Genomic DNA, 16,148 nt, shown 5'->3' with positions numbered 1-16,148 from the left:
TACAAAATAATTGCTGTATCTTTATGCTGGAGAAAGAAAACTATTGACATCTGTGCACCAGAAATCTGGAAATCATTCATTACATGACCTCATAGGATCTAAATGTGTTTGGCAGCAGGCGGTCTGTATAAGGCTGATTTGCCTCTCCCAGGTGTACTGGGAGAGGGCTTATGGACCTTGCGTAGTTTTTAAACAAGTGTTCATGCTTATGGGCATAACGCAGCTCAAAAACCATTACGAAACTGCTTCCTATAGGAAGTTTGTCTTATACCAGCCATGTATCGCTGCCTAAAGGAGGTGATTCAAATGGCTGTCAGGTAGAAAGCTGGGGTAGGTGACCTATTGGTCTTGTCTATTCTAGTAATCTTTATGTGCTTCTGTGCTTAAGTCTTGAAAGGACCAGACCAACTGTTGCTATGTGTGCACACATATATGTACATACATAAGGGAAGTAAGATTTTGGTCCTCTAGTGCTTGCCTCAGATTTAAAAAATGATGCACATGGAAGCATACAGTGGGAAAGCAGGAAGTTAAATGAATGTTCACAAGAGAAGTGGGACATAACCTGTTATGACCTTCATGATAGAGAGCTCCTGCTGATAGAGGACTACCAATGGTAGTGCAAAAAGCCTGTAAATATAAATATTTAATAAGAGTTGAAATGCAATTGTACAGTAAAGAATGGTGGGAACATTTGTAATGGTTGGAAGATCTTGATCTATTTGATGTAAGGGTAATGAGACGTATATAAGACTTTTGCTTTGTCACTTGTTGACCGGGTTTCTTATTTTGTGTAAGAGATGGCAACAAGAGAAATAAACGTTTTTTTGTATTTGAGATTATTTTTTTTAATTGTTCTATCAACTTGTTTACCTTTCATCTGTACTTTTCCTTGTTTTCTACCCAGAAGTTTCTACAAGTTTAAATTTTTCATTTAAATTACAGTTCCCAGTGTTTTCAGTCAACATTATGTTACTACAAGTTGAATGATGACCACAGTCTTTTTAACATCCTACTCTAATATTTTCTTCTTGAAGGCTTTGATTGGAACCTGGTGTTCAAATGGGATTACATGACACCAGAGCAAAGAAGAGCACGGCAAGGAAATCCAGTTGCTCCCATAAAGTATGTCTGTACCACCACTACTTCTTCTAATAGCTAGTAGTTTTCAGCTAAAAAAAGTTAGAAATCATGTTCTCTGAGTCTGAAAGTGGATCTTTTACTATAGCTTCTCTAATACTGAAATTTCATTCATATTTATGTAACATTATGAGACTCTCAGAAATAAAATTATACTTAAAAAAAAAAACCTGTAAAGCACACTGATAGACAATTTAACCTTAACAAAAGGTAGAACTCACTTTGTTTAAAGTTGGTATGTCTTGAGAGCTAAAAATAGAGCCTCTGTTTTAGTGTTTTCTTGCTGACACAAATTGCCACCCTTTGCATAAGGAACTTGAGCCAAATGGAGGTTTCAAAAACTGCCTCAGAAGGTGGTCATAGCACTTTATATGACATAGAAATGTGTGCAGACAACATCTGAAGTGTTAGATGCACAATTAGCATTTGAAAGCATTATAGTTTCTTTTCAAGGATATATTAACTTTGAGATGCAAATAATAGTTACCTCCCAGTTCATAGTTCTGCATTTCATTTATTCTTTGTTGTCTCTTTAGGACACCCATGATAGCTGGTGGGTTGTTTGTGATGGACAAATCCTATTTTGAAGAACTAGGGAAGTATGACATGATGATGGATGTTTGGGGTGGAGAAAACTTGGGTATGTATATTATTTACTTTGGGATCAGTCTTGAAAGTAGGTTTTGTCATTGCCTTTATTGTCAGAGAGTTATGGTCTTGCTGATTTTGTGCAAGATGGGTTAAAACCAGAGTTAAAACTTCACGTGCATTATTGGCAAAATCTAAAAAGTTTATTTCAATGGAGAAAAATTAAAAATTAAAACAAGGTAGGAATTATGTGCTAAATATGAAAGAATAAAAGTATTTGTTCATTAATCAGTAATTTTTTTACTTTTATTTTTTGTAATGGACTTACTGTAATGGCTGATAAAAAGAATTACTCGATGTAGATGGACAATTGCTTTTAAAACTGCCATCTTGTTTCAATGTCATATCCTCATCTAAAGTTCTTAATTAAAATAGAGTTATGTTTAAATGCTGGCCATCTAAGGCATGTTTTGAGATGTTGATGAAATTTAATTGTGAAAAGTAGAACGCAGGAGTTCGTAAGTTTAATGTTGTTACATACACCTTAAGAAATCAATTAAAACTTAGCTGACTGAAGACTAATTTATTTCTTAATAATACCATACTGCCTGGCATCTAAACTCAGTGACTTTTTTAATTTTGTACACCTGCTTTAGCCCTATGAGATAATTATGGTTGAGAAGACATTTTTGCTGTAATTCCTTATTTTCTGATGTGTGAGTTGGGTTTAGGGAAGAGGGGAGGAGTGGCTGTAAGAACTTGTGCTTTAGCCATTTCTTCTTTGACCTTGTGGTTAGATCTGTCTTTAGTAGCGGTTGTTTGTTTTTATTTTCTGCATTCAGTATTAAACAAAGTTTTCCTCCAGTTAAGCGTGGTATACTTGTATTAAGATGAAAAAGATTTTGGAGGAACAGAGTCTACAACTCCTCAAGACTTCCAGTCTGTCATTAATTCAGTTTTCTAGGGTAAAAATGCAACTCAGACATTCGAAGTAGTGTGTTTTAGGATCAGCTCTAAGTATAGAAACTTTTCTACTGCACGTGCTAGCTGCAAAAGCCTAAAATACCTTCAACTAGTAAAAACTCATATGAGTATTTTGAGTTGCTGAAATATGCATATGCATTGAGCATATGCTTGGCCTACCAGGAAATGTCTGCTGTAGACAGCACACTAAATACGGAGACATGGTAACCCAATGCTTAACACTCCTCTAAGGAACTTCAAGGCTGGAATTGGCATCCTTGCAGTCCACTCTCTGACCTTTCTATGAAATATCCAAAGAGACTTCTGATGTGTTTTGAGCAATTACTTTCTGTGTTTCTTTTTCTCACTGTTTTGGCTGTATATTGCTAAATCATATTAATACAAATATCATAATTTTTCGTTTTTTACATGTCCTGCAAAGTCATTGGATAAACTTGCTACAGCACTACTCATGTTCACTCTTTTGCCGCTAGAGCACTTAAACATTTGATTAGCTGCAAGCATGTACTTGAGTGACTTTTTTTCTGGAAATTTAGCAGCTGCTTTTATGCTTTGATAATTGAGGCCTTGATAGCAGGAAGGGGCACAAGCAACAGCTCCCCACTCAAGGTGAGAAGACTACATGCAAAAAGCTGTTACTGCTGCTCCTGCTGCATTCCGTTCCCCCCCCTCCATGGGAAGGAGGAGATGGAGACTTTGGGGGGTGTCTTTTCTCTGCTCCTTGAAAAGGCAAAGTCAGTCAGTACAGCAGACAGCTAATGATTTCTTCATAGCTGCCAGACTAACTGATGAGAAGTAAAAGTCACATGGCATATGATTTAATTGGCAATAAATGACACATGCACCACATACTAGAAATCTGTGATATGCAGTTTAAAATTCAACATACATACTCATCAGGCCTCTTTACTCTCAAGAATATCTCTGTTTCATCAACTTCATGTTATGTGAAGATAACCTGCTAGGTGGACTTGCAAAATAATTCTATATGTTGTTTTTATGCTTTATAAAACTTAGAATTTTTCCTTCAAGCATGTGCAGAGCAGCTGTCCTATGAGATTTTGTTCACACGTTAGTATAGTGTCAACTCTACAAATTTCGAAATGGACCTGTAGTGTTTGTCTAGATTAGCTAGGAGAGGGCTTTTGCCACAAAGACCAGTGCATTTTCAGATTGTTGCTAAATGTAACTGATAACACGTGTTCGTTGTACAAAACATGGATCAAAGTTTGTAGAGTCTTGTCTTGAATTCGTAGACTCTAATTCTCAGACTCTTTCCAGTGCTTTTTGATAAGCAGAAGAGGATTGGAGCACACTGGAGAGCTAGGTGGACCATTAGAACGTTTGGGTTTAATTTGAAAACTTAGGCTTTTCTTAATAATTGTGCTGAAACTAGGAAGCGAGTAAGACACTCCCTGTCTTGTGTATCAATGACACACTACAATATAAAAGGAGCAGCCTGTTACTGAGAGGTCTCACACTGTCTGATGCAACTGAAGAATGTTTGAGCTGCTGTTTATGCCTTTTTAATGAAAAACTGGGTCCACTGATACTGTTACAATAGTAACACTTCTCCCACTGTTTGAGTATGGCAAAAAACATGTCTTAAGGGAGTTTGTGGGTTTTCTTGAAGTTTTAGATGCTGTGGGTTACTACTCTCTAAAAAAACATGCAGGCTTTTAGAAGCCATGTTGGTGCAAGTAAGAATTAATTTGCTTCTCTCTGTTTAGTATTCCTTTGCTGTCTTTCCCATAGAACTATTTTTCATTATTTTCAGTTTTATTTTTAGGATTTTTCAGAATCTAAGGTGCAAAAAGTATACATGTAGGTTGATATTTCTGGGAATTTATGGAGGGAGAATTAATCAAATTAATGTACACAGCAGAAGCAGCTATGCATAATGAAAAGTTGACAAAAGCTATTTCTAAATTACTTCTAAAACAAAAATACTTTTTCAATGCCTACGTGTATTCAATAGATGACAGTGACTTTTTGGATTAAACCTTTAAATGAGTAAGTTTTAAAAAGAGCGAGCTCTAAGCGTGCTGCATTGACCTTTATTTTTAACCAGAATCTCACTTTACCTTGTTTCAGAGATGTGTGTTTCCTAACACTTAAATAAGTCTAGTACTAGATTTTGAGCAGTTAGTCTGTACTTGCTTTTCTAATGCAAACCCCTTTGTCTTTGATTAGATCTCTCTGTCATCTCTCACTAGGCTGTCCTCGCTGAGTACAGCATCCGCTTGCGCTGGGCTATGATAACTGTGTGAACTTTCTAGCAAAACTGCATAAATAATACTTCAAAGTGGAACAAGAAATCTGTTACACCTCTGCTTTCACAATTTGAGCAGTATGGGACAAAATGAACTAGATACAGGGAAGCCTGAAGTCATTTATATATGTGTAATTTATTCTGGTAGAAACATAGCATTGCTTTTGTTACTAACATGTTCTAAGCCCAAAATAAGAGATGTAGAACTGAAGTCAGTACTGTGAAAAATGTACAGAGAGAATGTCCAGGTGCTTTAAAAATTGTATTTGCCCATTGTCCCATGTTAATTCAACTGGAAAATCAAGACCATAAATTACTGGCAAAGACAACATTGTCATGTATATTTTTGGAGGATGATCTGTCTATAGATTGGACTATGTTGGCTGTCTAGGATTCATGAATATGCCTAATTGGCCCTGAAGCAACAGAATTTATCACTGAAGTAAAATAGGAAATGATCCTGGTAAAAGCAAAGACCATTCAGAAGAAAGGCAGTTAAATTGCGCCATCAACAGTTGAAATCACAGCACCTTTTTTTGTGTGTGTGTGTGTGTTTTGTTTGGTTGGTTTGTGGGGTTTTTTGTTGGGTTTTTTTTGGGGGGGAGGTGTTTGATTTTGGTATTTTTGTTTTTTGTTTTTTGTTTTTTTTTTTTTTAAATGTTTATTCCTTTTCTCTGGTCAGACAGTCAATAAGACATGCTCACTTTTGGGGTGGTTTTGGTGTTCAGGTTGGTTTTTTTGAGTTTAATTTTTGAAGTAGTTCTATTTTTGACTTGTGTATGTGGGAAGAAGGCTTCTGAGGGAAGGGATGGCACTTAGTGTAAGTCATGAAAGGTAGACATAACTTCAGAGCTGCATTATTTGTATATTTATACATTCTCAAGCTGTGAAAACATAATAAATTACTATAAAGAGGCTTGAAATGAAGGGTAGCACTTAGTGTAGACCTTCTTGCCCTCACTAGCTGGGATAGCTCACTGGATTGGCTTAGAAGTTTACTGTCCATAATCTTCAGTTTACAGAAGATGCATCTTTATTTGCTGTCTTCAAATCAAGAATGATTTGACAGAACTCCTTCCATGGGTGGTGTTTGGGAGTATATAGTTATCTGCTATAATAAGTTTGCAGCTCTAATCTATTGATTGTTTTATCATGCCTTGATTTTGTCCACTGTTATTCCATCTTTAGCAGAAAATTTTTATTATAAGCTAGATCATTAATTTATCTGTCAAGTGTATCTACTGTTGCTTACCCTTTAGATAAAGCATAGTAATAGTACATATAGACATAACTTACTCTGGCAAATTGCAACATGGTTTTTGAATTTGGGGAATGTTGGTAACCTCAGCTTTTGTTTCCCAGTGAATAGGATTATTTCTCCTGAGCTTGGAGAATACGGAATGCTCAGATATCCCTTTGTTTATCATAGAATTTCTCAGAAAGCTATCTTACTGATTTTCTCAGCAATAATCACTAAAAGCCTTCTCTGTAAATAGTATACTGCAAAATTACAGTATTTGGTGATGCTGGTCTTTCATTCATGTTTTTATTTCAGAGATCTCATTCAGAGTTTGGCAGTGTGGTGGGAGCCTAGAAATCATCCCTTGCAGCAGAGTGGGTCACGTATTCCGCAAACAGCATCCTTACACTTTTCCTGGTGGGAGTGGTACCGTGTTTGCAAGGTAACTGTTAAAGTCTTCAGCTGAATAGCAATGTTTTGGATTTCTTCGGATGATCAGCAGGTGGCAGTAATTTCATTTTAAGGATCTTTATAAATAGTTGCACTATTATCTAGCATGGAAAAATACTAATTTTAAAAAATTACTTTGAGGCAACTACACAGAGAGAAGAATAAGAGACTTAAAGAAGGGAAACTTCTAATAGACAGAGCTTGAGGATCTGGAAAAGAAGGAAATGCTTAGCTTGGTGTTCTATGAGTTTTGAGAAATTTGTGTTTTTTTGGTTTTAAAGAAGACTTTATTTTCACAACTGTCTTATAAATCTTCATTTTATAGAAATAGTTTCACCATTCACTGAAAGCCAGAATACACTAAGTTATGAATAGGCTTTGCTTGCTTTTTGTTAATACATGATCAGTATGTGATATGCAAATGGTTACGTAGACTCATTATGGCATTTGTGTGAGTCTGTTGGCAACCTCATTGTATATCATATTTGCCTTTCTTGTGCTATTTCTGTAGATCTAAGAAACTTCAGTATTAAGAGTTTAGGTTGATATGCTTATTAATTTTGCTATTGATAGAATATACAATAGAAGCTGAAATACTGAGCTACTTCCTCAGTTTTGACTCTACAGAATGAGAATAGCAATTCTGATTCATGTTCGTAGTGTTTTCTAAGTAATGTGCATGAAGGTATTGTGGCAGTGTATGGTGGACATCCTGACCAAGGCTCTATCAGTTGTAGAGAAGAATCACTATAGGTTTTGGTTTAAAGAATGGGACTTGATGCTCAGGGGGCCAAAGAAGTGCAAGTCTCACCTAAAGATTCTGTGTGTTACGAGCTAGAACTAAAATTGTTCACTTATCCTTGAAGGGATGTGGAGCCCAGACTCTACTTAACATGAAGCAACACAAAACACAGATGTATTTAAATTCATAAGACTTTAAAAGCTGCTGATATATTTAGACTCATATTTCACCTTATATTAAGGAACCTCTTCACAGTGTAATTCTTCTTTTCCACGATGGTTATCCTACCAAGATGACTCTAATGAATGTAATAGTCTGCTAAAATAAAGTCACTGCCCTATTTCTTCCAGTAGTTACAGTGGGGATTTTTTTTGGTCCCTTATTTTTTAAGATCTGTATTTTATGCTACAGTGAAAAATGAATAATAGTACTTACGGGAAAACAAAAGCTAGCAATGAAATATCCTCTTTTAATACATCTCCATTCCAGTATTTTTAGTGTGTATCAGGAGGGTAGAAAGATCTGCCAAGTAAACTGTATTGCGCAGGCTTAGGATGGATGTAACTTACTTAGTGTCATGGTAGGCTTTAAAATGATGGTGTCATAGCAATATGTTATAAAAATAAGTAAATAAATTGTCCCATTTTCCCATTCCTCTGCAGCTTTTCCATCTGGGCTGTTGCCAAGATGCTGTTTTTCTTGTGATACAACTAGGTACTTAAACATAGCTCAGCTGAAAAGTAGGGTAAAAGTGTGTCTGTGTGCATGCAAGGGTACAGCAGACATTAGGAATGCCTCTTATTAGTAAGGGTTAAAGTTGCTGCATTCATACTGGGATTAAAGCCTTTGGATATTGTTGCAAAATGAAATCTTCATTGTGATTTGATCACTCAAATGTCCTGACAATTGCTGTGATACGGGTTTTTAAAGTCACATTGTGTTTTAGCTGTTTGTGTTCAAAATGACTTTGAAATGAGATCTTATGTGTACTTGAATGGTGAGGCTAGCTAAAGCCTGCAAACTAGTGTCTTGGGTAGTTAAATCCCTTTCCAGATCTACTTTTCTCTGCAAGTGGTTTATTACCTGTGTTCTCAGCTGTCCAGCTGTTTCAAACTCTGAAATGCCATTAAAACTATTTGTTTCATTGGAACTATTTTTTTAATTGACCTAGAAGGTTGCATATTACTTAAAAGCAGGGTTGACAAATTGTGGTATATTTGAAGACTTTCTCCTCTGTCAGCTGTCTTGGGTGTCAAACCAAGGTAACAGAATGCCTTAAAATCAGTTTTAGCAATGAGAGAATGAGAAACCTAAGGTAATGGGATATCCCTGTAATACAGTTATTATCAGATATGTGTAGGACCATGGTGCCAAGAAACTTGGTGCATGGGATCTATGCTGGTCTTGCAGCTGGGACTTTTTAGCTTATACCATCATCTGTCCCTTGACTGTATGCAGTTTCTTCTGGAGTGGGTAAGCATCCTATTTTTAGCTGACTAGTCAGTATGTGGTGCCTTCTGTACTGCCATAGCCAAAACAAATGGTTGACTCTGGATGAGAGACTGGGAGCCCTGTTTCATGGGAGGGGAGACCACACCACACAGCCAGTATGTAGGCAGATACAGCCTATGTCTGCCAGGATTTCTTAGACAAGTATGCTTCAGGAGAGCAGATAAACCTTGCAGTCACCTGTCTGCTCCATGCAAAACTACTGCTGATTGCTCAGTGCTCCGTTTCATTAACGTTAAGTGCTGAGTGTACCCTACACTGTGTTCCTCAGTACCCTGCCTTCTTTGGGTCTTACTGCTTTAGGCAGTTCTCAGCATCTACACAGTTACTGTTTTCCTGTTGTACTAAGCTCGAACTGTTCATCCCTGAGTATGGGGAAGCATGATGCAGACACACGTTCTGGCCTTGAAAGTGCCTTTGGGGTCATTAAACCCTGGCAAACTGAATAGTTCCTCTCCCACTGCCTGTGGACAAGCAATAGCGGCAGGTGTTGAGTGGTTAGCTGACACTCATGCAGGCCTGAGAGACTGCAAGTGAAATCAAAATGAAATAGCTCTCTAATCTGGTTTGAATGGGATTTTGCTTACAAAAAAATTAAAGGAATTTTTCATGGAAAAATCAGTCCTCAAACAAAAGATGGTTGAAGTCTGTCTTGTGACTCTTCTCTTCCCTACATCCTTCCTTCTCAGTGACCTGCAAGAACAACTCAATTTATCCTGACTACTTTTTGTCTTTTGAATTGGAAAATCATATTAAAGAAGTTATTGGCTGACTGAGTTTACTGCAGTTGCTCTAGATTAACTTAGTGCCAAATGTAAAATAAGCTTCAGAGCATTGCAGTTGTAAGTGAAATAAGGCTTAATTTTCTAAGCATAAAAATGTGAACAATAAAAGTAAATGAGTTTTACATGGAAGCCATGGAAAGGAAAAAGGCATTACCCTCTTGCAGTCCAAAAGGTGATTTAAACAGATCAGTCACGTAAATCTAGGAATTTTAGAGATGTGTTTGATTGGAAATAGAGCATTTGGGTTAGTATTTCTCACATTTACTGCAGTAATTACTCTCTTGGATTTTAAAGCATTAAAAATATTTTGTAATTACTGGTTTGCCTCTGTTACCTCAGCTACAGCAGACTTGCTTGGTTCATAGCCTTAAATGTCATGACAGCTTATGTCTTTTCAGAACTTTGAGTGCTCTGCTGGTAGGAATAGGATAAAGACCAAACATGTCTTGCCTATGTTAGCATATCTATTTTCAGAAATATAAAAAGCATTATTAAATATTGCCAGTTATTGAGATTTCTGTTTCCAATTAGGTTGCTTGTCTGGGTGAACACTCACTGAATTTGGGTCTGTCAAGTTACTCTTTCAAAAAGAAAAAACCAAAACCCCACAAACCAAATAACAATCTAACAACTTCCATGAAGTTTGCAAAAAGAACTCCAAGATGTTTATTAAATTCTGGATGAAAACCTTGAAGCAGTGATGAGTGTGGAAAAGACACAAATTTTATTCTAAATGCATTGGTTTCAGCTATGTTACTGCCTGATAGTTTTCTATTACTTTGGTCTTCAATAGGGAATCTTCTCCGTGGCTTGAGGCCACTGACTATGTAGTACTAGGAAAGATTAAAATCAACCCAAGGACAAACGATGTGGTTTGATTGCAGCTAGAGAAAATATAACCTATGTGTTTCATATGGTTGTCCCTAGAAATACACGCAGGGCAGCAGAAGTCTGGATGGATGAGTACAAAAATTTCTATTACGCAGCAGTGCCTTCAGCCAGGAATGTACCTTATGGCAAGTAAGTCACAAGCGCTTCTTTGCCTTATTCATTTATTCTTTATGAGATGGCACATTCTGAGGTGAATGCAGTGGAAGCTCCTGTGTTATCTCTTTAAGATATAGTTCTACTCTTCTTGAATTTTCTGTGTATTCCTTAACGTATATGATGACAGCAGCCTGACTTTAAAAACTACTCCTTTTTTCAACCCCCTCTAGTATTCAAAGCCGAATGGAACTCAGAAAGAGACTTAGCTGCAAACCCTTCAAGTGGTATCTTGAAAATGTTTATCCTGAGTTACGGTGAGTTTTGGCTGAATTGGAGGTAGTATAGAGTTCTCTCTTTTTTTATTTCTTCCCCTCCCCAGATATCATCTGTTCCTCTTTCTCCTTCCTTGCATGTGAAGCATGTTTTTAATTTATTTGTGAAAGCAATGACTTATGTGGGCTTATTTGCTTTTGGGTTTTATTAGTTCTGTTTCTAAAGAGCCGTTTTTCCCTAGTAAGCTTCTCTTCCTACTTACTGCAACTACAGCTGCCATAGCAGGTATTTTAGAGAACAGTGTCCAAAGGACTCAGTTTGTCTGAGCCTGAAGTTAGTCTCCTACACAAGCTGCTTGCTCAAAAGTACACTGTTTTGTATCCTCTTGTCCCTTTAAAGCTTTAGTCTTTGCCTGAGCACATGCCTGGTTGGGTGAAATGCCTTGTATGTTTAGCAGATGAGGGTAGCTGCCAAAGACTCTAAAAAGCTCAATCGTTTTCTCCTTCTGTCTCTTGTTCTCTGTTACTGGATAACCACTAACTGGCGGGGGGGGCTGGGGAAGGAAGGGGTAAATGAGGGGTAACACTGCTAACAGTTTTTGTAACATGAATGCAGCCTAGCTAATGAAAGATCCTTGAAGAAAAACATTTTTTTTTTTTTTTTTTTTTTTTTTTTTTAAAAGATGAAAAAGGGGTTTGGTCAATAACCATTTAATAAGCCGGATCTGAGACTGTAAACTAGTTTGTCTGCTGTCAACCTAATATTGGTAGTAGCGTAATGGTAGAATACTGTGCGTGGCTTATAAGAATGCTTGTTGTTTGTTGTTGGTTTTTTTTCCTGGAGGCATTTCATGTCAGTAGAGTCAGGTAACTACTAGTGGCATGCAGGCTTGGCATGCAAGAGCACCAGCCATTACAGCCCTAGTGAAACATGTACAGAACCACATATACTAAAGAGTCTCGTAAACCAGGATGATGCTAAAGAAGTTATTCTTTATTGCCTCTTAAAAGTGTCAGAGGATATTTATTTTTATTTTATTTGTCAGAAAAAATACATCTTGCAAGCTTTCCTGGAAAATGTGCTACCATAAGCATTACTTAATTATAATGTCATCTTACTCTGTGTCATCTCTCATGTGCTCATTCTGCTGGGTTGAATTATTATACTTCTTTTACAGTCTGAAGTTTTAAAAGGAGCTAATATTCCCTTGCTTTTCTGTTTGACATGAACTCATGGACTCTACCTCACAGCTGTACTTTGTGGAACGGGTTTGCCTGTGTATTTCTGTACTATATGAGCTTTTTGTGCAATCATTAGAAAATAGATATTAGCAAAGTATTGGTTTTGGGTTTTGATTTTGTTTCGTTTTAAATTTCTAACTCCTTTTCCAATGCTTCAGTAAAAACAGTCTGGGGATAAATGTAGAATGTTATATTTCTGCCACAAGCTAGCTTAGCTGGAAAAAAAACAGGAGAGCTTGATGACCTTAACTGATAGCATTCAGCTTGAGTGATCTTAAATGATCATGTTAAATAATTTTAATTTGCTTTTTGTGCTGAGTTTGTGCGTTCATAGAATCGTAGAATGGTTTGGGTTGGAAAGGACCTTAAGATCATCTAGTTCCAACCCTCCCACCCCCTTTCCCTCCTTCTGCCATCATGGACAGGGACACCTTCCACTCCTCATTCTCTGGTACAGGTCTTTTTTGTATTCTGTCCTAAGCTTGCAAGTTCAATCATGTTTGATCAGTTCATGACCAGAAAATTGCCTTCCCTCCTCAGAAGATGATTGGGATTTTCAGATAGTAGTCATCATGCATCTCAAACCTGTTATTTTAAAATACTCCAAGTAAAGACAAGGAGTTAAAAAAATAAAATCAAAGAAACAGAATTAAGCAAGTATTTCTGGTTTTATTTTAGGGTACCTGATCATCAAGATATAGCTTTTGGGGCTTTGCAGCAGGGTACCAATTGCCTTGACACTTTAGGCCATTTTGCAGATGGTGTCGTTGGAGTTTATGAATGTCATAATGCCGGGGGAAACCAGGTCTGTATGCCGTTATTTATTTTTTTCCACAGTATGTGATGTTTTTATAAAAAAAAAGAAAAAGTGAAACTTGTTAACTCAAGCAGGTTCTGCATACTGGTGATAGGAAGATGAGCCTGGATCAGTAGATCAGTTATTATAACAGATTGGCTAAATAACTTCTTTATCAAGTATAATTTTATATATTCAGGATTAGAACCTGAGTCCAGAGATTCATTCAGTGTGCATCAAGATTATCCCCTTCCTTTGTCTCTATTACTATTTGCTTTTACACTAGAGGCCAGTTATTTCTTTCCCAGGAGTTTTATACTTGTCTGGAAAGCTTTTTTTCAATAAATTAGTGTGCTTGATTTGGGGGTGGGGGGTGGGGATTTTTACTTAAGAAAAGATTTGGGTTGTATTAAGCATATGGCCTAAGGTCAGAAAAATAAGAGTGCTTTACTGTGATACCCTACTAGTCATTTCTAATTTGCAATAGCAGGGTATAAAAAAAGGTCTTAAATCCCCATTTGACTCTTCTAGAAAACAGTTGTCTAAATGTCATATCCAATTCACTCACAGTAAAGGGAGTGTTTCAGCAAATCCTTTCTAATCCTACTCTTAAACTAATCCCAAATGTGTCAAATCTGTAAATGAGAGCGTTAAGTATTTTAAAGAATCTTATTTATGCAGTTGTGACTTTACTATTGTTCATGGAATATATGTATGTGCTCACTATTTTGTGTGCTGCTTTGTCACTAAATTCTTTTCAGAATCAACCTGACTATGAATCAAATGCAAAATTATTACTTCAAGTACATTCATTAAAATAGAAAGCTGACCACGTATGAATTTGCTGTTAAACGAGTATCAGAATTTTGCTCACTCTGATTTAAATTAGAAGGGGAAAACCCTAAAGTCAGATGAAGACTAAAATAAAGAACTTATTTCCTGGAAGAGAAATCATGTTGATTCAAATGCATTGCCATCGTAGAATCATAAAATAATCACGGTTGGAAAGGACCTTAAGATTATCTACCTGAAGTATGCCTCTTTTTCCTATCGTTAAAGAGAATGCATCTGGGGAGGCTTTTTCTGCTACCTTCATGAAAGCACATGCATCTTCTCAGAACACCACAGTGGCTTTTAGGAGGAAGGGTGGACATGTCAGAATTGCCTTGGTGCAGAAATCTTGTTAGTTTCTGATAATGTTATGTATTCTTTACAGATACACAAAGTTAGCTTCCTTTTTCAAACTCACTTCCCCTGAATCTGACCCTATCTTCTGTGTGGATTCTTCTGTGAAGCTGACCTTGACAGAGCAATATACATTTTCTTTGAACAGGTTCCTGTTCAGAGACATTCAGGCAGATTAAGGGCAGACCAGGTTAAAACCAGGTTTTATGTCTGAGCAGAATTCATATTGGATTGGAGGGAATGTTCTTGCAGCCTTCTGATGGAAGGGTAAAGATGTATAAAACGCTATCTTCAAGACTTTAACTGTCTCTGACTGAAGGGTTTGCAAAGTTTTACCACTTCCCTGGTAGTATTTTCAACTGTCACTATTCAGTATAAGTCTTATAAAGGGGCCTTCTGTTTTAGAGGCATTTGTAATTCCTGGTAAAATCTGAAAATAACTTGCTTAATTCTTTAAGTTGTTAAAAGTGGCTATTCATGATTCTTGTTGACATCTTACAAACTAGACAGAACTGAGAAGCCAAGTAATTTTGCTGTCATCTGGGATTAACATATTGAGAGTGAAAAGTTTTCTGTTTAAGGGTTTGAGAGACAAAAGGATACAGAGTTTTCCTGACTTTGCTTTATTTTGCATAGCTGTAATTATTCTAGTACTTGCATACTATGGTACCTGTGCAGTGGTGATTACTTGTACTCATGTGGGTTAGAAGTTCTGATTGTTTCCCGAGCATCTGTTCTCAATTTAATAGTTATTAAATTTGCTGAATTTAAATGGGATTACGGAAGACAAAAATTTGGTTATGGTATCAGAAAATAAGTTAAAAAATGGGATGGGATTAGTCAATTTGTTTCTGAAACACTGATTGCTTGCAAAATAACGTTTACATGTAGCCAGGCTTGGCCCTATGTGTCTAGGGTTTTGTATTCTGCAACTCTGAATCCTCTTTAGTTTTTCTGAGAAAAAGCTGATTGTGCCATTTTTCAGTAGTGAAGAGTGATTTGGATAATTAGCATGGCTTTAGTTGGTAGATCAGCTTATTTTCTCCAGAGGATAATGACACAAATAAGACCAGTCTGGATCCTGCAGACCAAACTCTGAGTAGAAAGGCGTGGAGAGAGTCTGACACCAACACAAGAACAGGCCCTGTGTAGAAGGATGCTGTGATCAAACAAGCTGGGCAGCAGTACTTACAGAACAGCTTTTCTTTGCTCTCAATTTAAGAGTTGCATATTTAAGTGCATGTAGAGGAATTACTATTGTATGTCAAGCCTTTATAACAGTCTCCCTTTACCCCTGAGTTTGACACTTATGTGTATTGCTTTCTGGTGGTCTCTATAATATTAAGAACTACTGTTTCCTCACTGTGCTATCCATTATGCGTAGTTTAGTGTGTGGGATGGGTGGCTAGTGATGCTGCAGACCAAGCTTTTAGTGTTTTTATGTATGTATATAAAATTATGTCTTTTTTTAACATATATATAAAATCTGCTGTACATGGAAGATATAGGGAGGGTGTAATACATGCACAGGGACAGAGGAATAATATAGCTGGAGAAATACTTGGACAAGTATTTTAAGCCTGAGGACTTGTGTGACTGCCCGCTATACTTGTGCAAAGCCAGCAGAGGGAGCAAAGAGCCAGCCCTAAACTGGCTTGGGGACACTGATGCAATGAGTATTACTGTGTCTGAAAAGGAACATTTTTCCTCTCCTGGTCTGTGGGAAGCAATGAACTGTTCTAATATTCATACTTAGCTATTTATAGGATTTTAACCTGTGCTGTGTATGCAGAGATAGCATGTGTGCCTTGTGCATGTGTTTAGTATACATAATTTTGTGTGCTTTTTTTCCTCCTTTTTCTAGGAATGGGCCTTAACAAAGGACAAGTCAGTGAAGCATATGGATTTGTGCCTTACTGTCGTGGACAGAGCACCTGGTTCACTAATAAAACTTCA

The 16,148-nt window shown here is 36.9% G+C and overlaps 1 protein-coding gene across 1 annotated transcript in view; it reads left to right on the top strand.

The window, feature by feature from the left end:
- The window catches only part of GALNT2 (polypeptide N-acetylgalactosaminyltransferase 2), a 45,281-nt gene that overhangs the window by 27,098 nt on the left and 2,035 nt on the right, over positions 1-16,148 (top strand). The window contains exons 8-14 of the mRNA XM_010023526.1: positions 1,038-1,125; positions 1,677-1,780; positions 6,540-6,666; positions 10,638-10,730; positions 10,928-11,011; positions 12,890-13,016; positions 16,057-16,148. The exon at positions 16,057-16,148 is cut by the window's right edge and continues 23 nt beyond it. Of these exons, the coding sequence (XP_010021828.1) occupies positions 1,038-1,125; positions 1,677-1,780; positions 6,540-6,666; positions 10,638-10,730; positions 10,928-11,011; positions 12,890-13,016; positions 16,057-16,148 (715 nt within the window). The remainder of the gene's footprint in view (positions 1-1,037; positions 1,126-1,676; positions 1,781-6,539; positions 6,667-10,637; positions 10,731-10,927; positions 11,012-12,889; positions 13,017-16,056) is intronic.

The sequence above is a fragment of the Nestor notabilis genome, unplaced genomic scaffold (assembly GCF_000696875.1).
Source record: "Nestor notabilis isolate BGI_N333 unplaced genomic scaffold, ASM69687v1 scaffold2391, whole genome shotgun sequence".
Classification (NCBI taxonomy): domain Eukaryota; kingdom Metazoa; phylum Chordata; class Aves; order Psittaciformes; family Psittacidae; genus Nestor; species Nestor notabilis.
Note: the sequence above shows the minus strand (reverse complement) of the source record. Positions and strands in the feature narration are given on the sequence as shown.